Below are 17,177 nucleotides of genomic sequence, written 5' to 3'. Positions count from 1 at the left end.
GACCTGAGTAATGATCTTGATCTTGTTTGATTGGCAAAGGTTCCCACATCTCCCAAATGGTGACTTTCTTTTGTTAGAGAAAGATTGCACTTCATCCTAAGTGCCAGAGAAGGATTCTTTAAAAGGCTCTGATTAGGAATTAGGATGAGTTTGTGGCAAATAATGTTACTTCTTCCCAGCTCATCAGTGCCCTGGTTTTTAAGGTGGTTGCAGTTGTCTTTTCTTGACCAAGTGTTATGGAAAACGGGTCAAGTTACCTAGCAGTCTAATGGCCAGATCTTACTGTTTTAAGTGGTTGACTCAGGAACGGTGATACAGCAGGTCAACATCCTTTTGATTACATTGTTTACGTTCCCCCCTTTTGCTTGCTCGGGCTATGCAACCGTTTTGCAAAGACTTTATTTAGGGCACATGGCTGTTTCTTTTACTTAATGGTAAAGAGGGACATTCCCTCTCTTATTGAATTTGAATGCTTTGGAATGGCACATCAATTGGCTCCATTTCCAGTCTGGTATAGAGTGATAGGGCTCTCTGTGTGCAAGTTCGGTGAATTCCCCTCGAGTGAATCCAGTAGTGTTCTTTGGCAGGTCGGTGTGATTCGAACTGGAATGGTCTTTATCAGTTATGCTGTCTGTTTGTTGGACAGTGTCTGGATTACCAGGACAGATAAGAAGACATATGGCCACATATATTTGACTTTGTGTGTGCGTGCGTGCATGCGTGCGTGCGTGCGTGTGTGTGTGTGTGCCTGCCTACAAGTGTGTGCGTGTGTGTGTGTCTGCCTACGTGTGTGTGTGTCTGTGTCTTCGGTAGTTCAAAGAGAAGTTGTGAGTCAGCTGGGAGCCTGGGAAAAGTGAACCTGGCAGTGGCACACAATTCCAAACTGATAACCGCCCAGGAGTTATGGGGTGTCGGGGAACGAGGAGGCATGCAGTATCTCACTTTTTGGAAGCAATTACAAGGTCTAAGGCCCAAATGTTTTAACAGTACCGGTTTTGCTTCATGTTTGATCAAGACATTGCCTAGCACTGACGATGAGGTCACGTAATACAAATCCTTTTTAATCGGTAGGCTCAGTTTAAGATTTTAACCATTTGATGTAGAACAAATTGAACAAAAAGTGAATTGTAGGTCGTCGGTTACATAGTACTATTTGTGGTCAAAGCTGCTTCATTTTATTATGATCATTTTCAGCCAAACGTGTTAAACGTATGTTAATGCAGGATGACTAATATATTCAGTTGGATCAACCAATGATGACGGCTGCTGCAATAGTTTCCATGTCTAGGCGAGTCCAAAGTGCATTATGGATCGGAGAATTTTCCCATAACACATTGCAGGTCTGTCCTCCTCCAACAACTTCCTCTCCCCATTATAATTTGTCAGCTTCTCTTAGGACAGTTATCCCAAAGAGTGATTTGATTTCCATTTATATCCACCAGTCATGGATGGCTCAAGAGAACTGATGTAGACATGTTTTAGCTTTGCCTTTTTATAAATGCCAGGGAACCTTGTGGTGCAGATTCAGATTTCTTTCCTTCATAACAACAATCAGATTCATTTGAGACCTGTTTGGCAAAAAAAAAAGGCCCACATGTGCCAGCCAGGTCACCAGATGGGGGGGTTTATCTCAACTGTAGTAAGTTTAGGACAGATTCTCTCTAGCTTTTATAAACAATACCTCCCTGACCTCGAGTGCAGGGACACAATGGCTGTTCAATCGATAGATAGAATATGCACTCTTGTTAGTTTGTGTCTCGTAATCATCTTTGTTTTTACTTGCAAAATGCTCTTGTCCTCCTGTGTGGCGATCCTGTGTTTTTGTCTCTGAAAGTATGACCTGATGAGTCGACCAGCAAGACCTCAGACAGTGCATATAATTAGATAAAACGTTAACTATGCTGCTTAGGCCTCCACTAATGCATGAAGATCTGTCACAGACGAGCTAATGGATGTGTAGGCTATCGATTTGACATGGATAGCTGTGTGTAGCCTGGTTTGACGCGGTTAGATGGCTGGGTATCACATTGCCACTAAGGCATTTTGTCTGAGATTAATTGTTGCGTGTACTAGCGATTAGTCTTTCGATAAGCGGAGGTGTTTTCTTCTGTTGTGAGACAGAACATGCTGCAGGGGCTGTGTTGTTGATCAGTGCGCTTGTAAAGAGTGTCACTCCAGCTGTGGATTACATAGCCACAGACATACTGTATGTCTGTTGGAATGACATGGCATGGTAGTTTTATCTGATGAGGGAAGGTGAGGTCTTGAAAGTCGAAAATCTAAAGTTTAATTAATTCTCCATCACATAGTGGTGTCACTCGCCGGAAGGAACAGATTTTCAAGCCGCTGCGTGTTGTTGTTAGGTTAAAAATCTGTTATTTTCGGGCAAGAGACACTGACTGTTGTGCGATGGAGTATAAATTAGGGCTGTGCTGTACCCTTCTCTTGGAAAGTGAATGAGAGGTTCTTCTGGATCCAGTAGGCGTGTTTACGATGAGGTCACCTCATGGTGGTGGTTAGAGCAGTAGTGGCCATGTAGAATTTCTGAAATACCTCCCAGCTCTGCTGTCAGGGATGAGGGTGTGTGCGAATATAACAAGTAGGTGTTTCTAGTGGATGCTCGAGCGCTGTAAGTGGATCTCTCTCTCTCACACACACACACACACACACACACACACACACACACACACACACACACACACACACACACACACACACACACACACACACACACACACACACACACACACACACACACACACACACACACACACACACACACACACACACATCTGACTTCTGTGTTGTTGCGCACACACACACACACACACACACACACACACACACACACACACACACACACACACACACACACACACACACACACACAGTGACATTACTGTCCATTCCCCCGTGGCTGTGGCACAGACCTGTAGGGATGTGTAAGCTGATACTGGTGTGAGCGCTACTGACCCTGAGTCAGACAAAGCGTTTTAGGAGTGCTGAAATCAAGACAGGCCCTCCAGAGATCCCCCCCCCCCCCCCCCACACAACCTCACCCCAAACTGAGTGAAACACTAGGGCTGAGCATCTCTCTCTCTCTCTCTCTCGTTGTCTCTCTGTCTCTGTCTCTCTCTCTCTGTCTCTCTGTCTCTCTGTCTCTCTGTCTCTCTGTCTGTCTCTCTCTCTCTCTCTCTCTCTCTCTCTCTCTCTCTCTCTCTCTCTCTCTCTCTCTCTCTCTCTGTCTGTCTCTGTCTCTCTCTCCGTCTGTCTGTCTATCTCTCTTTTGTCTGTTTGTCTGTTGCTCTCTGTCTGTCTCTCTGTGTTTTCATGTGCCTTTACAGTAGGTCCTTCCGACTGGAACAATCAGAAGGATGTGGCATTTTGCTGGATGTCTGCGATATATTTAGCATGTTATTGAGATTTATCTGTTTAAGAAAGTAGGTAGCTGATATATTGCACTTTTACCTTAGCGCTAGGTAGGTAAAAGCAACTCTTAGTTGCTTGTTTTAGAAGAGAATGCACTGAAGACTTCGGGTGATTAGTAGTTTCGTTCCCTACCTATGTTGAATGCACTTATTTTAAGTCACTTTGGATAAAAGCGTCTGCTAAATGACTGTAATGTGATTTATGTATGTAGTGCAAAACAGAAATGACTGTGTGCTCACTCCAGATTGGCATTTATTCGCTGACCTGCCTGCTGAATTAAACAAATGTGGCCTAAGTGATACCTGTGGTTGAAGCTGATCGAAGTGAGCAAAGTCAAACATGCCGTGATCTAGACATATTTTTTTGTATTTGAATTGATGCTTTCCGCGCGGGTCGTTTTTAAATTATTATTACTATGAAATCAAACTGGCCCCGTGTCCTGAGCTGCCCTATTCTACCCTGCTACATTATGGCGCGTCAGACGCCCTCCTGCTGGGCGGATGTCTCAACTAAGACCAGACCACTGCCCCATGCGTCTGCCATCCTAATAATTATGTACAGCGCAGACCCCTGAACCACCACATAAGCTTAGCCCCTCTTAAGAAGATCAGCAGAACTGTTGTTTTAAGTCTCATTTCAAGTTAATCCCATGAGAAGGAGATGAAGCTTTATTAGCAGGGTTCCCTGCAGTCAATAGAAAAGCTGGTAAAGTCATTGGACATTATTGGGCTTATGAAAGTTGAGGAAAAACGATGGAACATCTAAAAACATAACATTAGAGTCTAATAATAATGACATTGGCATCCCTGTCTAATATTTAGCCATCAACAGCAAGTCAGTCACTTGCTGGGCAGTTCATGAATTCATCTGCACAAATCGCAATGCATTCGGCGGCAAATTCCGCTATACGTGAAAAATTGGGATGGCATTGTTCCTGCGTCAACAGACTGGCTGCTTGTGGGCATGTCAGGGCATGTCTATGTGTCCTATGGCCAAATAGACAATGACAATCTTTTCACAAGAACAATGTTTGTGTAACTGAAAGATTTGCTGAAATATACTGTCTATATTTTACCATGTATCCATGTATAGATGATTAACAGCGATACAACTTTTAACGCCTTTCACAAGTTTCATCTTTGCATCTGTCTCGTGAAATCGCACACTTAACTGTGTGTTTATTCTATTTGTTTGGGGACATAAATGCATTCATACATACATACAGTACAGGCAAAAGCTGTTCTTGACAGCTTGGCCGAAAAATGTATTATAAATGCTTTTCTGTTTATTGAAATCAGTGAGGTGTTTAATATATACAGTAGATGTTGGCTGTTGGTAGATCTGATTTTAATTTCGAATGACTGAATAACACAAATAACAATGTTGATGTGCCACTGATTCATGCACTGCAAATGTGTAGGATCATGGCTCTCAAATATGTCAGTAAAGGGTGATCTGTACTTAGTTGCGCACCAGTGCCATGCACTGAAAATAGCTGATCTACAAGCTCACAACACGTCGCTCTGCAATGTGTTATTGTGATAAAAAAAAACATGTGATATTCTCAGTGTGCGACACTGGAGCGCAACCAAACGTATATCAGGGATACGGTTCCGTTCATAGAAGGATTTAGTACAGATTCGACACAAGGTTCTATACTGTCTTAACTACCGTACTCATCCTTGAACGTTAAACCTTGGCAACTATTCAATGCTCTTTCCCTTTTGATGTATGGTGTTTGTTGTGCCTGACACCGCTTGTATCTCTGTCTCCCTCAGAGGTCCTACACTTTGATTGTAGAAGCCTTGGACTTCAACAACGAAACCAGTGGTGAGTATCTGTCCTTCTGTCCTTCTCTGGCATTTCCATCTTGTTCCTCCTCTCCTATATCCCCTTCCCACAGGGCAACTTAAAGGGAGGATGAGTGTTGAAGGTCAGAAACGGACATTTATTCATCCCTCAACCCTCTGCCCTCTCCCACATGGCCCCCGTCGTCTGTGCACGCACGTGCGCGATCACTGTATGTGTATGTGCGTGTTGTAGAAAGTGTGTTGACAGGTGCCTGTAACAAGGGAAAACAGTACAGGGAAGTAAGGGGGGGTGGGAGCGGAGCGGAGGGGGAGAGAGGAAGAGGCAGGGGAACAAAGCAGCGCAGCAGACGGGGAGAAGGAGGAAGTATGGTGAGGTAGAGGAGGAGGAGGGGGTTGCTGTGGGTCATGGGGCGGCGGAGGGGAGGAGAGGGGGGAGGGGAGGGGAGCACGCTGCCCCTCTATGAAAATGTTTTCATTTGGCTGATGACTGATGGCAGGTGCTGCTAGCCGGGGTCAGGGTCACACGGTCTCACTGTCACTGAGGCGTGAAACATGCGAGTTCATCCGGCCACCCCCCCCAGCAGCCCGCCCCTGCAAACGCAACCTGGCTCCGGTCGCAATGTACAGCCAATGAGGCCTTTGTGCTACGCTGTCCGTTTGGTTAAAGTTACCTCAGGTACAGGTGTGTGTGTGTGTGTGTGTGTGTGCGCGTGTGTGTGTGTGCGTGCGTTTGATGCAGGGTGGTTGGTTGCCGGAGCCTGCAGTGTTCGGTCATGTCGGACAGCGTGAAAAGGTGAAGAGGCTATTTTGTATACCGTCTGGAGAAAAGTGTTATTTCTCTCCGCCAAAGAGGCTCTAAGAGTTTTTCACAGTGATATCAAGTTGCATCTGTACTCTCTGGTCTCTGGGTTTGGGTTGTACAGTTTATGGCCCTGGATTCCTGCTGGTTTGTGGTTAGATTGGCAGCGGTGTGGTGATTCCAGCTGAGGGCAGGCCGCACCTCTCCTCTCTCCGTTATGCCGTGCTTGTTTATGAAGTAACTGTTTGAGGTCAACAAGGTTTCGGTCTTTTCTGCTGTATTTGCCGCTCCCCAGAGAGCTATTAGGGCATTGGTGTGAGAAGCCCCCTGAATGTACACACTCGATGCCTGTTAAGCCCCTCTGAGCTCAACCACACTGTAAAAGCCTGAGTGTCAACTTAACTCGGAGTGCAAGAATGTTCAATTTTTACTCTTGAGTTAAAATAATACTCAGGATTTTACAGTTTAGGCTAGCCTGGGGCTCTTGTTTGCTTGACTTGCCATTACTAGCGTAGCACTCAAGTGCCGTAGGGGTCAATTTATACACTCAGTTTACGTAGCACTCAAGATTTTACAGTGTGGGCTAGCTTGGGTCTCAATTAGCTTTACATGATCATTACCAGCATAGCACAATTCATTAGTAGACATATCCCTGTTAAGAAAATACACTGACACTTTTTTATGTGTCATTCTATGCTCATAATGTCAATGGGCCGGGCATTTTCACATTTTTAATCTAGTCGAGCTGCACTTGCCAACTTTTCAGCGAACGTTTCATATCTATCTCACCAGTGAGAATTCTAACCACCTACCATCACTTAACCGCAGCCTATTTTCTCCCCTACGAGAGTATTTTGGTATCTCTGGGTCTGCGAGCGTGCCCGTTATGGGGGGTTGTGCGTTTGATTTATGCTCCGCTCCGAGCCAGGCAGCAGGTAATAAGGATGTGCCACCCCACACGCTGCAGGCCGGCAGCCGGTAGAGAAATGCCACATAGCTGAGCTCTGGATTCCAGGCCACTGTGAAATGTTACTGCCCACTGTGATTTCAGCATGCACCCCCCCCCCCCCCCCCCCCCCCCCACCCCCACGTATAGTAAATAAATGACAGTAGCTGCTGCGTTGCATCATACTTCACAGAGAGGCGATTCGGTGAAAAGGCCAGCCACCTCGTATTTTTTCCAAGGATGGTAAATAAATCGTCCGACACGTTTCTCATTCTCTCTCCCGAGTGCAGATTTAGTTATAGAGAAGCGAGCGCTTTATATTTGCGTGCAAGTGGATCCGTGTGCAACGTTTTACAGCAACAAGTCATTGCCCTGGCCTGTACGCAAACATGCACATGTGTGTACAGTGAGTGCAGCTGTGTTGTTTGCTCAGTACGAGTGTGTTTGCTCTGCGTGTGAAGCCCATTAGAGCCCTTGGCTCCCAGGCCAGTCCTTGCCCTTCTGACAGACCCATGACCCGGTCTGTTTGACGAGGCTAAGGGAATAAAGAAAGGAAAGCAACACAAGCCTCTGGTTGTACTATCCGCTCAATGATTGCACAGTCACCTCCGCAGGGCTGACTGAATTGCAGACAGATACTTTGTGAAAGTGTGTTTCACGAAAACATAAAGACTCTGAAAAAGCCTGGGGGTCAGCTTTGGATCTCTGCTGTGTCTCAAGTGTCTTGAGAACACTTGTAGTGATTTTGGCACTATAATAAAATTGAATTGAAATTGACTCAAGACCCGTTTCGACTGGATTTTTTTATACGTGTTTGTGCCCAAGAGAAAAAGACTTGAGAGGCCTATTCATACTTGGTTGTGTGCCGGTGTCATGCTCCAAAAATAGCAGATCTACAAGCTACACACAACACGTTGCAGTGTGTTGCGTTGTGAGTGACGTTTGTAGATCTGCTATTTTTTTGGGGTGTGCGACACGATGCGCAACCCAAGTATAAACCAGGCATAAGGGAGGGATAAAAAGTGCTGATGGCGCACTGGCAGGCGTCCCAGCAGCCACTGGTGGCGTTGGTGTCCTTGCACGCTGTAATTTATGGTGGCTGTGGTTCTGTCCTCGCCGGAGCAGATGGAGAGGGCAGCATCTGAGCCCAGTAATATCCTGACGCTCTCCAAACCTGAGAGACGGAAACCGAGCCGGGAGAGAGAGAGAGAGAGAGAGAGCGTGAGAAAAAAGGCAGCGAACAGTACTCATTACAGTCAGGCTTTTCATTTTTCTGCATTTCCGCCTTGCACTTTCCTTCCTCCCCAGGGCGCACACGGTCTTGTAATTACATAGCATTCTGTGAGTCAGTGAGATCTTCTGCAATTTGTGTCAGAAGAATGTTTTGGGGACATTTGGGATCCTGCTGTGTTGTGTGATCATCACATCTTCTACACTGGAACTCCCATGAACAAGCACAGTACAGTAGAGCACAGTGGTTCTCAACCGGTGGTGCTGGGACCACCAGTGGTCCTTGGGGGGCGGTACCAGCGGGTCCCCAGTGAAATTAGTTAACATAGCGTCACAATCACTTTAAACCACTTAGTTTTGGCTATTAAAAAATAGCAGATATACAAGCTCATAGCGTGGCACAGAGTGCTGCGATATGAGCTTGTAGATTTGCTATTTTTGAAAAATCTTGAAAATTTGTGATCTTTGAATATATATATATTTTTAAAGCGACATTTTTTAACTCAAATCTTTGCTTCTGGGGGTCCCTGGCACAAAAAAAATCAGATGGGGGTCCGTGGCGAAATTATATCAATGTAGGGGTCCTTGGCATGAAAAAGGTTGAAAACCACTGCAGTAGAGTACAGTGCATGACACATGTTTCCTGTACTGTCCTTTAGTCCCGTTCCTGTACTCAAACATTATGATAGATACCTGCCTAGTTTTGTTGATTTTATACTTTTTTCCCCTCTGAATTACCTCATCCATAGAGGTTGTGGACACTGACCGACTGTGTTGAAACTGTTTTTAGGTGCAGATGGGCAGGTGATAGAGAAAGCCTCTCATTCCGCCATGATCAACCCCGGCCCTCACTGGCAGAAATTAACCCACAACGGCCCCATAGCCCAGTTTGAGTACCAGATCCGGGTCAGCTGTGACGAGCATTACTACGGCTTTGGCTGCAACAAGTTCTGCCGGCCCAGGGACGAGTTCTTCGGACACTACAATTGTGACTACAATGGAAACAAGACCTGTCTAGAAGGATGGTCCGGAGCAGACTGCAACACAGGTTTTTATCCGTTTTGTCATTTAATTTGCATGTTTGAAATAAACGTTCTCAAATCCTATCAAGTTCATATCAAGGTAGGACGGACCTGAATAAAGTTGCAGCATGAGGTGTGAGACAGTAGTAAATGTTTATTGTCAGTTTATTATTGTAGGGTAAACGGTACGATGGCTGTATAACGTAGGATAAACTATTGTTATAAAATGAATCATGAATCTGAGTACCAGGCAAGTAAACAGATTGTTCTCTTCTCTCCTGTAGCTATATGTCGACAGGGCTGCAGTACTGAACATGGATCGTGCAAAGAGCCAGGTGGCTGCAAGTAAGTTATCATGATTTTTCACTCTCCTCTCTTATTTTCAGCATTATTTATCAGCCTGTGATTCATGACCTGACAAACTGGGGTTTTATCATGTGAGACGTATTAGGACCGCTGTTTGGAATTGGAAAGTGCAGTTCAAGTGTCTTAACTTATGATGCCGGCCCGTGCCAGAGGCCTGTAGTGCTGTGTTCACTCATGTAGGGATTGGATCCAAGCACCAGTGTTTTAACATAGATGCATGCTGCGCAGTTCAGGAAGCTGTCCTCTGCAACTACGGTCTGGAGCTTGCTAGCTTGCTGGCTGGCGGGCTAGGAAAGTTCTTGAGAGAGAGAGGAAAGGCTAAACGGCCCAGCCTCCCATGTTTGAAATTGCGGGCTATATGTATTCCCCCTAATGAGTCGGGCTTTATCAGTCAAATTGTGTGTAACTCTTGGATGAGCCTAAAAGTGCACTGTTTGTGCAGCTAATGGTTTCCTAATGCCGTTTCGTGAACACAGCCTGAAGGAAAGCCAGGCTGCAGATGCCTATCAGAGCTGGGGTATTGTGCACAGTTCTTCCTAAAACCAAAAGCAATCATATCCTCATCCTGTAAGAGGCCCTACAGTGGTAGAACTCTCAGCGATTGGTTGCTTTCTGCCTGTCGGGTATGGCCACAAATCAGGCTGCTCCTTGATCAAGTTTGTTTTTCTCCATTGCGGCTGCATTGTTTTCACAAGCGTTTTGACATCATCAGTTTTCTTATGATGGCTGGCTTTGCCAGAATGGGAATGTTGGCCTTGTTCTCGACACAGGTGTGGTTGCGTTTCAAACCCAAGGGCTTAAGTTGTTTAGATGCGTTCAGCCAGCAAACCGTCTTGGCAAATGCTGGTGCTTCCCTTGGTCTACGTCGTAGAGAGTTGCTTTCTACGAGTTGCTTTCTCATCACAGGGCTTTATTGTAGCATTATACAACAGCGGCTCTAAGTGCTGTGAGCTGCAGGCCAGGCAGGGGCAGTCGCTAATCTTATGTCTGCATAGTCACTGCTAACGACACTCCCTGGGGCATTTTAGACTGGACTTTTTAAAATGGTTGTTATTCAACTATGACAGTGCACCAAGGGAGCAAGATAGCCACAGGATCAGACAAGTGTAAGAACCACTGCCTGTACAACTACGCACATGGATTAGCTCTTTGAAACCAAGCCCGTTTTCTGTCTAGAACTGAAAATGTTTCTGTGCTCACATTGCGCTTCATAATGTGTCGTCCACTTCCCTGGCACTTTAGCACCATGTAACTAACTAGTGACAATTTGGGATCCCACTGTGGAATCCAGTTCTGCTTCTCATGGAGAGGATTAGCACACTTTTAAGAATAGCCCATTTTAATCACAGACTGGTGTTTACTTAACCACGCGTTTATTTTTACAGTCCGTCCGTTTCTCGTGGCTAATCAGCGTGCTGTTCCCCCAGAGGGACACTGATTTCCTGCCACCGTGCTCCTGAGGAGCACCGTATCGCCACCCTTTTTTTTTAAAGAGCCCAGTTATCAGTCAGTGGCCCAGGCCTGAATTACCTTTAATTACGGAGCCCAGGAAAGAAGGGCCAACTTTTATCAGCGTAATTATGGACCTGGACGTCTCCGTGGTCAGAGAGCTCTGTCCTTGTAGCAGCCCCGAGGCACAGAGCTTGACTCCTGACTCATGGGAACCAACGATCAAGAGCTTTGGAGGACCACTACTACTGCTCTGTGTTCTCAGTAACAGCAGCGATTTAGAGAGTGGGCTGAACACTCCCCCTGCCTGGCAGCCGCCGCTGCCAAGCCACAGGCACAGTGTTGTTGCAGAGAGCGTCTGGCCGCATGCTAATGTTAGCCATGCTAAAGGTCCCATTGGAGCCGTAATTTAGTGTTTTGTTTTTTTGTTTGGTAAAAGGCTAAATACTCCTCTGTTGTTTGCCCCCAAGTATTGTTGAAGAGCTGTTGCATAAACATGCCTACTACTTAAGATTCATTTGTGGTCTTTTAAGACATAGCGCAGTTGTTAGGGCAAGAATAGCGCCTTTGTTTGTTCATTTGCGTGGCTCCATCTGTGTATGCTAATTCGTAGTTCATTAAGTTCAGATTATCACAAGATTGCTTTTAAAAAGGAATTTAGGTTAACCAAAAATATTCAGATACTGATATTACCACATGGATTATTTAACCCAGACTTGATTGCTCTGAATTTGTATGTCGTCCGTCTGCATATGTGTGTGTGTGTATCTTGTGTTTGTGTAGATTTTTTTTTTATTCTAGGTTCAGTTGAGGCTAAATATCTGGTGGCTCTGTGTGTGTGTGTGTGTCTTGCAGGTGTCTGTATGGTTGGCAGGGCCAGTACTGTGACAAGTGCATCCCCCATCCTGGCTGTGTGCATGGGACCTGTGTAGAACCCTGGCAATGCCTGTGTGACACAAACTGGGGCGGCCATCTTTGCGATAAAGGTTAATTTACTTTCTCAATTTATTTTTTACGAAGTCTTTGGTTGCAAAGCTTGTTTGTGTGCACGTGTCTTTTTTTCCCCCCCAAGTTGTGTTGCTAAATGTCAGTGGTGGAAAGTAACTACGTACATTTACTTAAGTACTGTACTTAAGTACAGTTTTGAGGTATTTGTACTTTACTTGGAGTATTTCCAATTTCCAATACTTTTACTTCGACGCCACTACATCTCAGAGGCAAATGTTGCACTTTTACTCCACTACAATTATTTGACAACTTTAGTTACTAGTTACTTTTCAGATATAAAATATAAAATGATATAATGAAACATACATTAACCACTTTAGCCCTATTTTATACATAGGCTATTTGAAAATAGCCGATCTACAAGCTCACAACGCGTCGCGATGCGACGCGTTGTGAGCTTGTAGATCGGCTATTTTCAAATATTTAGTACTTTTACTTTTGGTACTTTAAGTACATTTTGATGCCACTACTTTTGTACTTTTTTCCACCACTGCTAAATGTCAAACTAAATGTCAAATGTGCCTCCCCTGACAGATCTGAACTTCTGTGGCACTCACCAGCCCTGCCTCAATGGAGGGACATGTATCAACACTGGACCAGACAAGTACCAGTGCTCCTGTGCTGAGGGTTACTCTGGAGCCAACTGTGAGAGGGGTAAGTTCCTCAAACCTATTGCCAGGTTCAATGCCAAATTCTTACTGGTTACGGTAAGAACGCCATAAGCATTTCCGTTTCTTTGTATCCAAGTGTCACTTGGGTGCATACTGTACAGTACATGGCACTATGTACTATGTATGCAACTTTGGACTTAAAATGTTTGACACTATCTGTTTTTGACATTTTATTTAAGCCCCTACAAAGCATTTCAATCTCCAGTTTAATTTTCTTTTTCATCTTACTTTAAGATTGGTGAGACAATAAAACAGCCAGAGCTTGATTCATTCAGTAGAATAAAAAAAACTGATCTGTAATGGGATTCGAAATCTAGAACAAAAAAGGGAGTGACTCTGGGCCTTGATGAGCTCGTAGAGGAAAGGGTCAGGAGGTCACCTGAGTTTGCAATCAGAGGAGGTGGTAACTCGGCCCTAATCTGTTTCCACTGTGGCCCCCCTCCCCCCAAGTCAGGTAATCCAGTGGTTTGATCCGCACAGGGTCGGTCATCGCTCAGCTCCTCAGACACTTGAGACAGATGGGCACGGTGCTAAAGTTCAGCTGCTGGGAACACTTACCATGGAGATGATGGTTTTTTCCTCATTAAATCTGAGCCTCGCGGGGCGCTGACAGCTTAACTGCAGAGATGTCAGGAAACCGTGCCCTTCTTAACAGGAGGTCCACAGACCAACGGATTGGCCAGGGCTATTGTAGCGGGAGAGGCCCCCCAGTGCACCCCTGCATCCTCTTCCCCTCCTCCTCCTCCCACCCGCCCCTCACCCCCCCACCCCGCCGCATTCCAAGAACTATCCGCCGGTCACCTCCAGCAAGCCTGGTGACTCTCTCCCTGGTGAATCATTCATTTTTGATTCATTCCTGGACCCACTCATCCTTAAATCGGACCACAAAAGAGAGACTGGGTGCCGGAGCCTTTTCCCTCTCTCTCTCTCTCTCCCGCCAGTCCTCTCATCTCGTGCCGCCTTTCTCTCACAGGAAGAAAGAATGGCGGGGAGACAGAAAGGGAAGTCACGGTGCATTGGTCAGGTCAACTTAGCATGAAAGATGATTTCCTGTCGGTGTGGTCCGCCGGCCGCGCGGGTAATAAGAGCAAGACAGGGATCTGAGCGGGATGTAGAGGGGCAGAGTGGGGGATGGGGGGGGGCGTAGGTATAGGACAACCCAGCTGACAATAGGGTGGTCCCAAGGAGGGTGGGATAGATGGGGCCCAGTGTTGCCAGATCTGCTTATTATAATTTCCCGCGCAAGATTTTATTTGAAAATAGCCGATCTACAAGCACACAACGCGTCGCATCGCGACGCGTTGTGAGCGTTGTAGATCTGCTATTTTCAAATAGCTGATGTATATAAAGTGCACATGTGGCCCGTAGTCGCTTCTTTTGGGCTGGTTTTCCTAGACCTGGTTGCTTGTTTCTCTCACAGAATCTGGCAACACTGGATGGGCCTGTATTATCAGAATGAGCTGTGAAGCATCGAAGCAAGAGTGACATAGCTTATATTCAGACTGGCGTCCCAAATGCAATTTTTTGGCCTATCCAGATTGGCATCAGATTGGCTTTTATTTATTTTTATTTGGTTAAGTATCTGAAACACTAAATAACTGCATAGAAACTGATTCTCTGCAAAGCACATTTGAACCACATCCTGTGGTGGTTTGAAAATCTGATTTGGCTCAGTCAGGACGCTGACTGGAAACTGGAAGCCTGATTCATACTTTGTCATACAAGGGTGTCGCTCGTCAAACATGGCCAATGTACAAGTTGCGACGTGTTGTGAGCTTGCGGATGGGCAAGCAACTTCGTCGTGTTACAGAGTAACGATAAATTAAGCATTATTCATGCTTATGTCATTACCTCGTTTTACCACATCAACCAATGCAGACAGCTTGACGATGTCTAATTACACAAATCCAATCTGATCACACGCAAATAACAGTGTGGACAGTCAGTCAATCATAGAGATCAGATCTGAGAAACAAATGGACTTTGCCAACAGTCTGAACAAAGACTCTAAAACAGTGGTTCTCAAACTTTTTCGTGCCAAGGACCGCTAAATTGATATGTATTTGGCCACGGACCCCCATCTCAAAATATTTTGTCCCAGGGACCTCCCAGAAGCAAAGATAAAATATATATATATATATATATATATATATATATATATATATATATATATATGTTCAAAGATTTTTGAATATGTTCAATTTAAAAAATTTAAAAATTTTAAAATAGCAGATCTACAAGCTCATATGAGCTTGTATATCTGCTATTTTTGAATAGCCAAACTATAAAATATGGTTAAAGTGGTTTAAATGTTTAAATGACACTATATTAACTAATTTAGCTGGGGTTTATTTCTAAAACTGTTTTTCCCCCACCATCTCCTCAACAGCGGAGCACGCCTGTCTGTCCAATCCCTGCTCCAACGGCGGTAGCTGCGCAGAGACCAGCCAAGGCTATGAATGTCAGTGTGCCCCAGGGTGGAGTGGCCCATCCTGTGCCATCAGTAAGTAACTGCTAACACAAAAAACTACATCTATATCCTTCACTACAAAAAAATATGATGTGGTGGATCATCTGAATTTGACCATGCTCTCCGAACTCTCTCAGATGTCGACGAATGCGGTCCAAATCCGTGTAACCACGGAGGCACCTGCCAGGATCTGGTCAACGGCTACAAGTGTCACTGTCCCACGCAGTGGACGGGCAAGACTTGTCTCATAGGTGAGCTCTCTAATCTCTCTTTTGCCTCACGTGGCTAGGCCTGTCACACTCATTGCATAATCGTCTCATTGCAATTATTTGAGATAATCGCAATTATTTTTGCATTATCGTTTCCATGTTGAAATATTTTTAACACATTTTCAAATATTAAATCAAGCAGAAATGGTAGATCACGATGTCTGCTTTATTTAAAAGCAGAAATAGTGTCACTTATAGCTTACAACGCGTCAAGATCAGCTATTTCTGCTATTTTTACATGAATAAAAATGATTAAATATGTCAATAATTTCTTAAGTTATAAGAAGTTAATAATAATGAGTTATTTGTCATATCTGCCCCATGTGCAATGTTCCAATGTTCAATGCCAAACACACAATTAGATTAGCTATTCGCAATTATTTAACTTAACTTAACTTAAATGTGTAATGGTGACAGTGACAGCCCTACTCACGTCTCGTTAGTCTCAATCGCATCAATAGCACACAAACATGATGGCAAACAATGACCAATTGGCCCCTTCCCTTTCTCACTGTGTAGATGCCAACGAGTGCGACAGCAAGCCTTGCGTCAACGCCAACTCGTGCCGCAATCTGATTGGCGGATACTTCTGCGAGTGCATCCCTGGTTGGACGGGGCAGAACTGCGACACAAGTGAGTCGATTGGCTGTCGGCTTCAGAGCTGTGTAGTGTTGTCTGCCTCCTCTCTCTCTCTCTCTCTCTCTCTCTTGCTCTCCTTTCTGTTCTCTTGCTATAATCTCACTCAGAAGCACTAGGCCTCTCACAATTATTACATCATTGTCTAATCGCGATTATTTGAGATATTATTATTTTTGCATTATCGTCAATCGATATTCACACATTTTCAAATATAAAAAATAGCAGAAATAGTTGATCTACAAGCTTACAACCGTTGTAAGCTTGTAGATCAACTATTTCTGCTATTTATAGCGGTGCCAACCGCTCTATATCTGACTTTGTCCGTGTGTCTGTCCGGGTGTGTGTCTGTCCCATAAACAAATATTGATGACAACATCAATACGGGGCTCATCAAAGGCACCGCTTCCTTCACACAGGGTGTGATTTTTTTTTTACATAAAAATGATTAAATACATCAGTAATTTCTTTGATTACGAAGCCTGAAAGGCTTCATATGTTCCAATGTTCAACGCCAAACCCACAATTAAATCGTTAATCGCAATTATTTGAGCGACAATTAATCGTCAACTTAAATTTGTAATCGTGACAGCCCTAACGAGCACATGCATAATAACTTCTAATACAAAGACCCAGAGAACTGGACAGTTGGACGAGGCTCGGCTGGTCTTGTCTTACGGTGTAAATGATCTACCTCGAATCATTATTAAGGTCCGTGTGTGTGGCCAGGGCTATGGTTATTAGCACAAGCTAAAAACAATCCTGCTCTGGTTTCACTTGGCACCGTGCACCGTCGGTATTGCCCAATACGCAGTGTTGCATTCACTCTGTACCCATATTATCTGAGGCGGAATGTTTTCCAGCGCCTGCGAAGCTTTACTCAGGCCCCTTGCAAAGGGAAAAACATGAGGTGGAGAACTGGTTTTACAAATAGGGCTGTTAAGCTAAGACATGCAACGTTCTGAGCATTAATCCGGAGATCTGTTTTTCCCATTTTAGATATTAACGACTGCAAGGACCAGTGTCTGAATGGGGGAACTTGCAAGGTATGTATGTTGTTGTTGTTGTCAG

The 17,177-nt window shown here is 44.8% G+C and overlaps 1 protein-coding gene across 1 annotated transcript in view; it reads left to right on the top strand.

The window, feature by feature from the left end:
• The window catches only part of jag1b (jagged canonical Notch ligand 1b), a 37,147-nt gene that overhangs the window by 4,962 nt on the left and 15,008 nt on the right, over window positions 1-17,177 (top strand). The window contains exons 3-11 of the mRNA XM_084076489.1: window positions 5,208-5,259; window positions 9,006-9,263; window positions 9,522-9,582; window positions 11,908-12,038; window positions 12,595-12,714; window positions 15,121-15,234; window positions 15,339-15,452; window positions 15,990-16,103; window positions 17,106-17,152. Coding sequence (XP_083932615.1) covers window positions 5,208-5,259; window positions 9,006-9,263; window positions 9,522-9,582; window positions 11,908-12,038; window positions 12,595-12,714; window positions 15,121-15,234; window positions 15,339-15,452; window positions 15,990-16,103; window positions 17,106-17,152 — 1,011 coding nt within the window. The remainder of the gene's footprint in view (window positions 1-5,207; window positions 5,260-9,005; window positions 9,264-9,521; window positions 9,583-11,907; window positions 12,039-12,594; window positions 12,715-15,120; window positions 15,235-15,338; window positions 15,453-15,989; window positions 16,104-17,105; window positions 17,153-17,177) is intronic.

Source organism: Gymnoscopelus microlampas, assembly GCF_963454915.1.
Source record: "Gymnoscopelus microlampas genome assembly, chromosome: 13".
Taxonomy (NCBI): Eukaryota; Metazoa; Chordata; class Actinopteri; order Myctophiformes; family Myctophidae; genus Gymnoscopelus; species Gymnoscopelus microlampas.
This window is presented reverse-complemented; position numbering and strand designations above follow the sequence as displayed.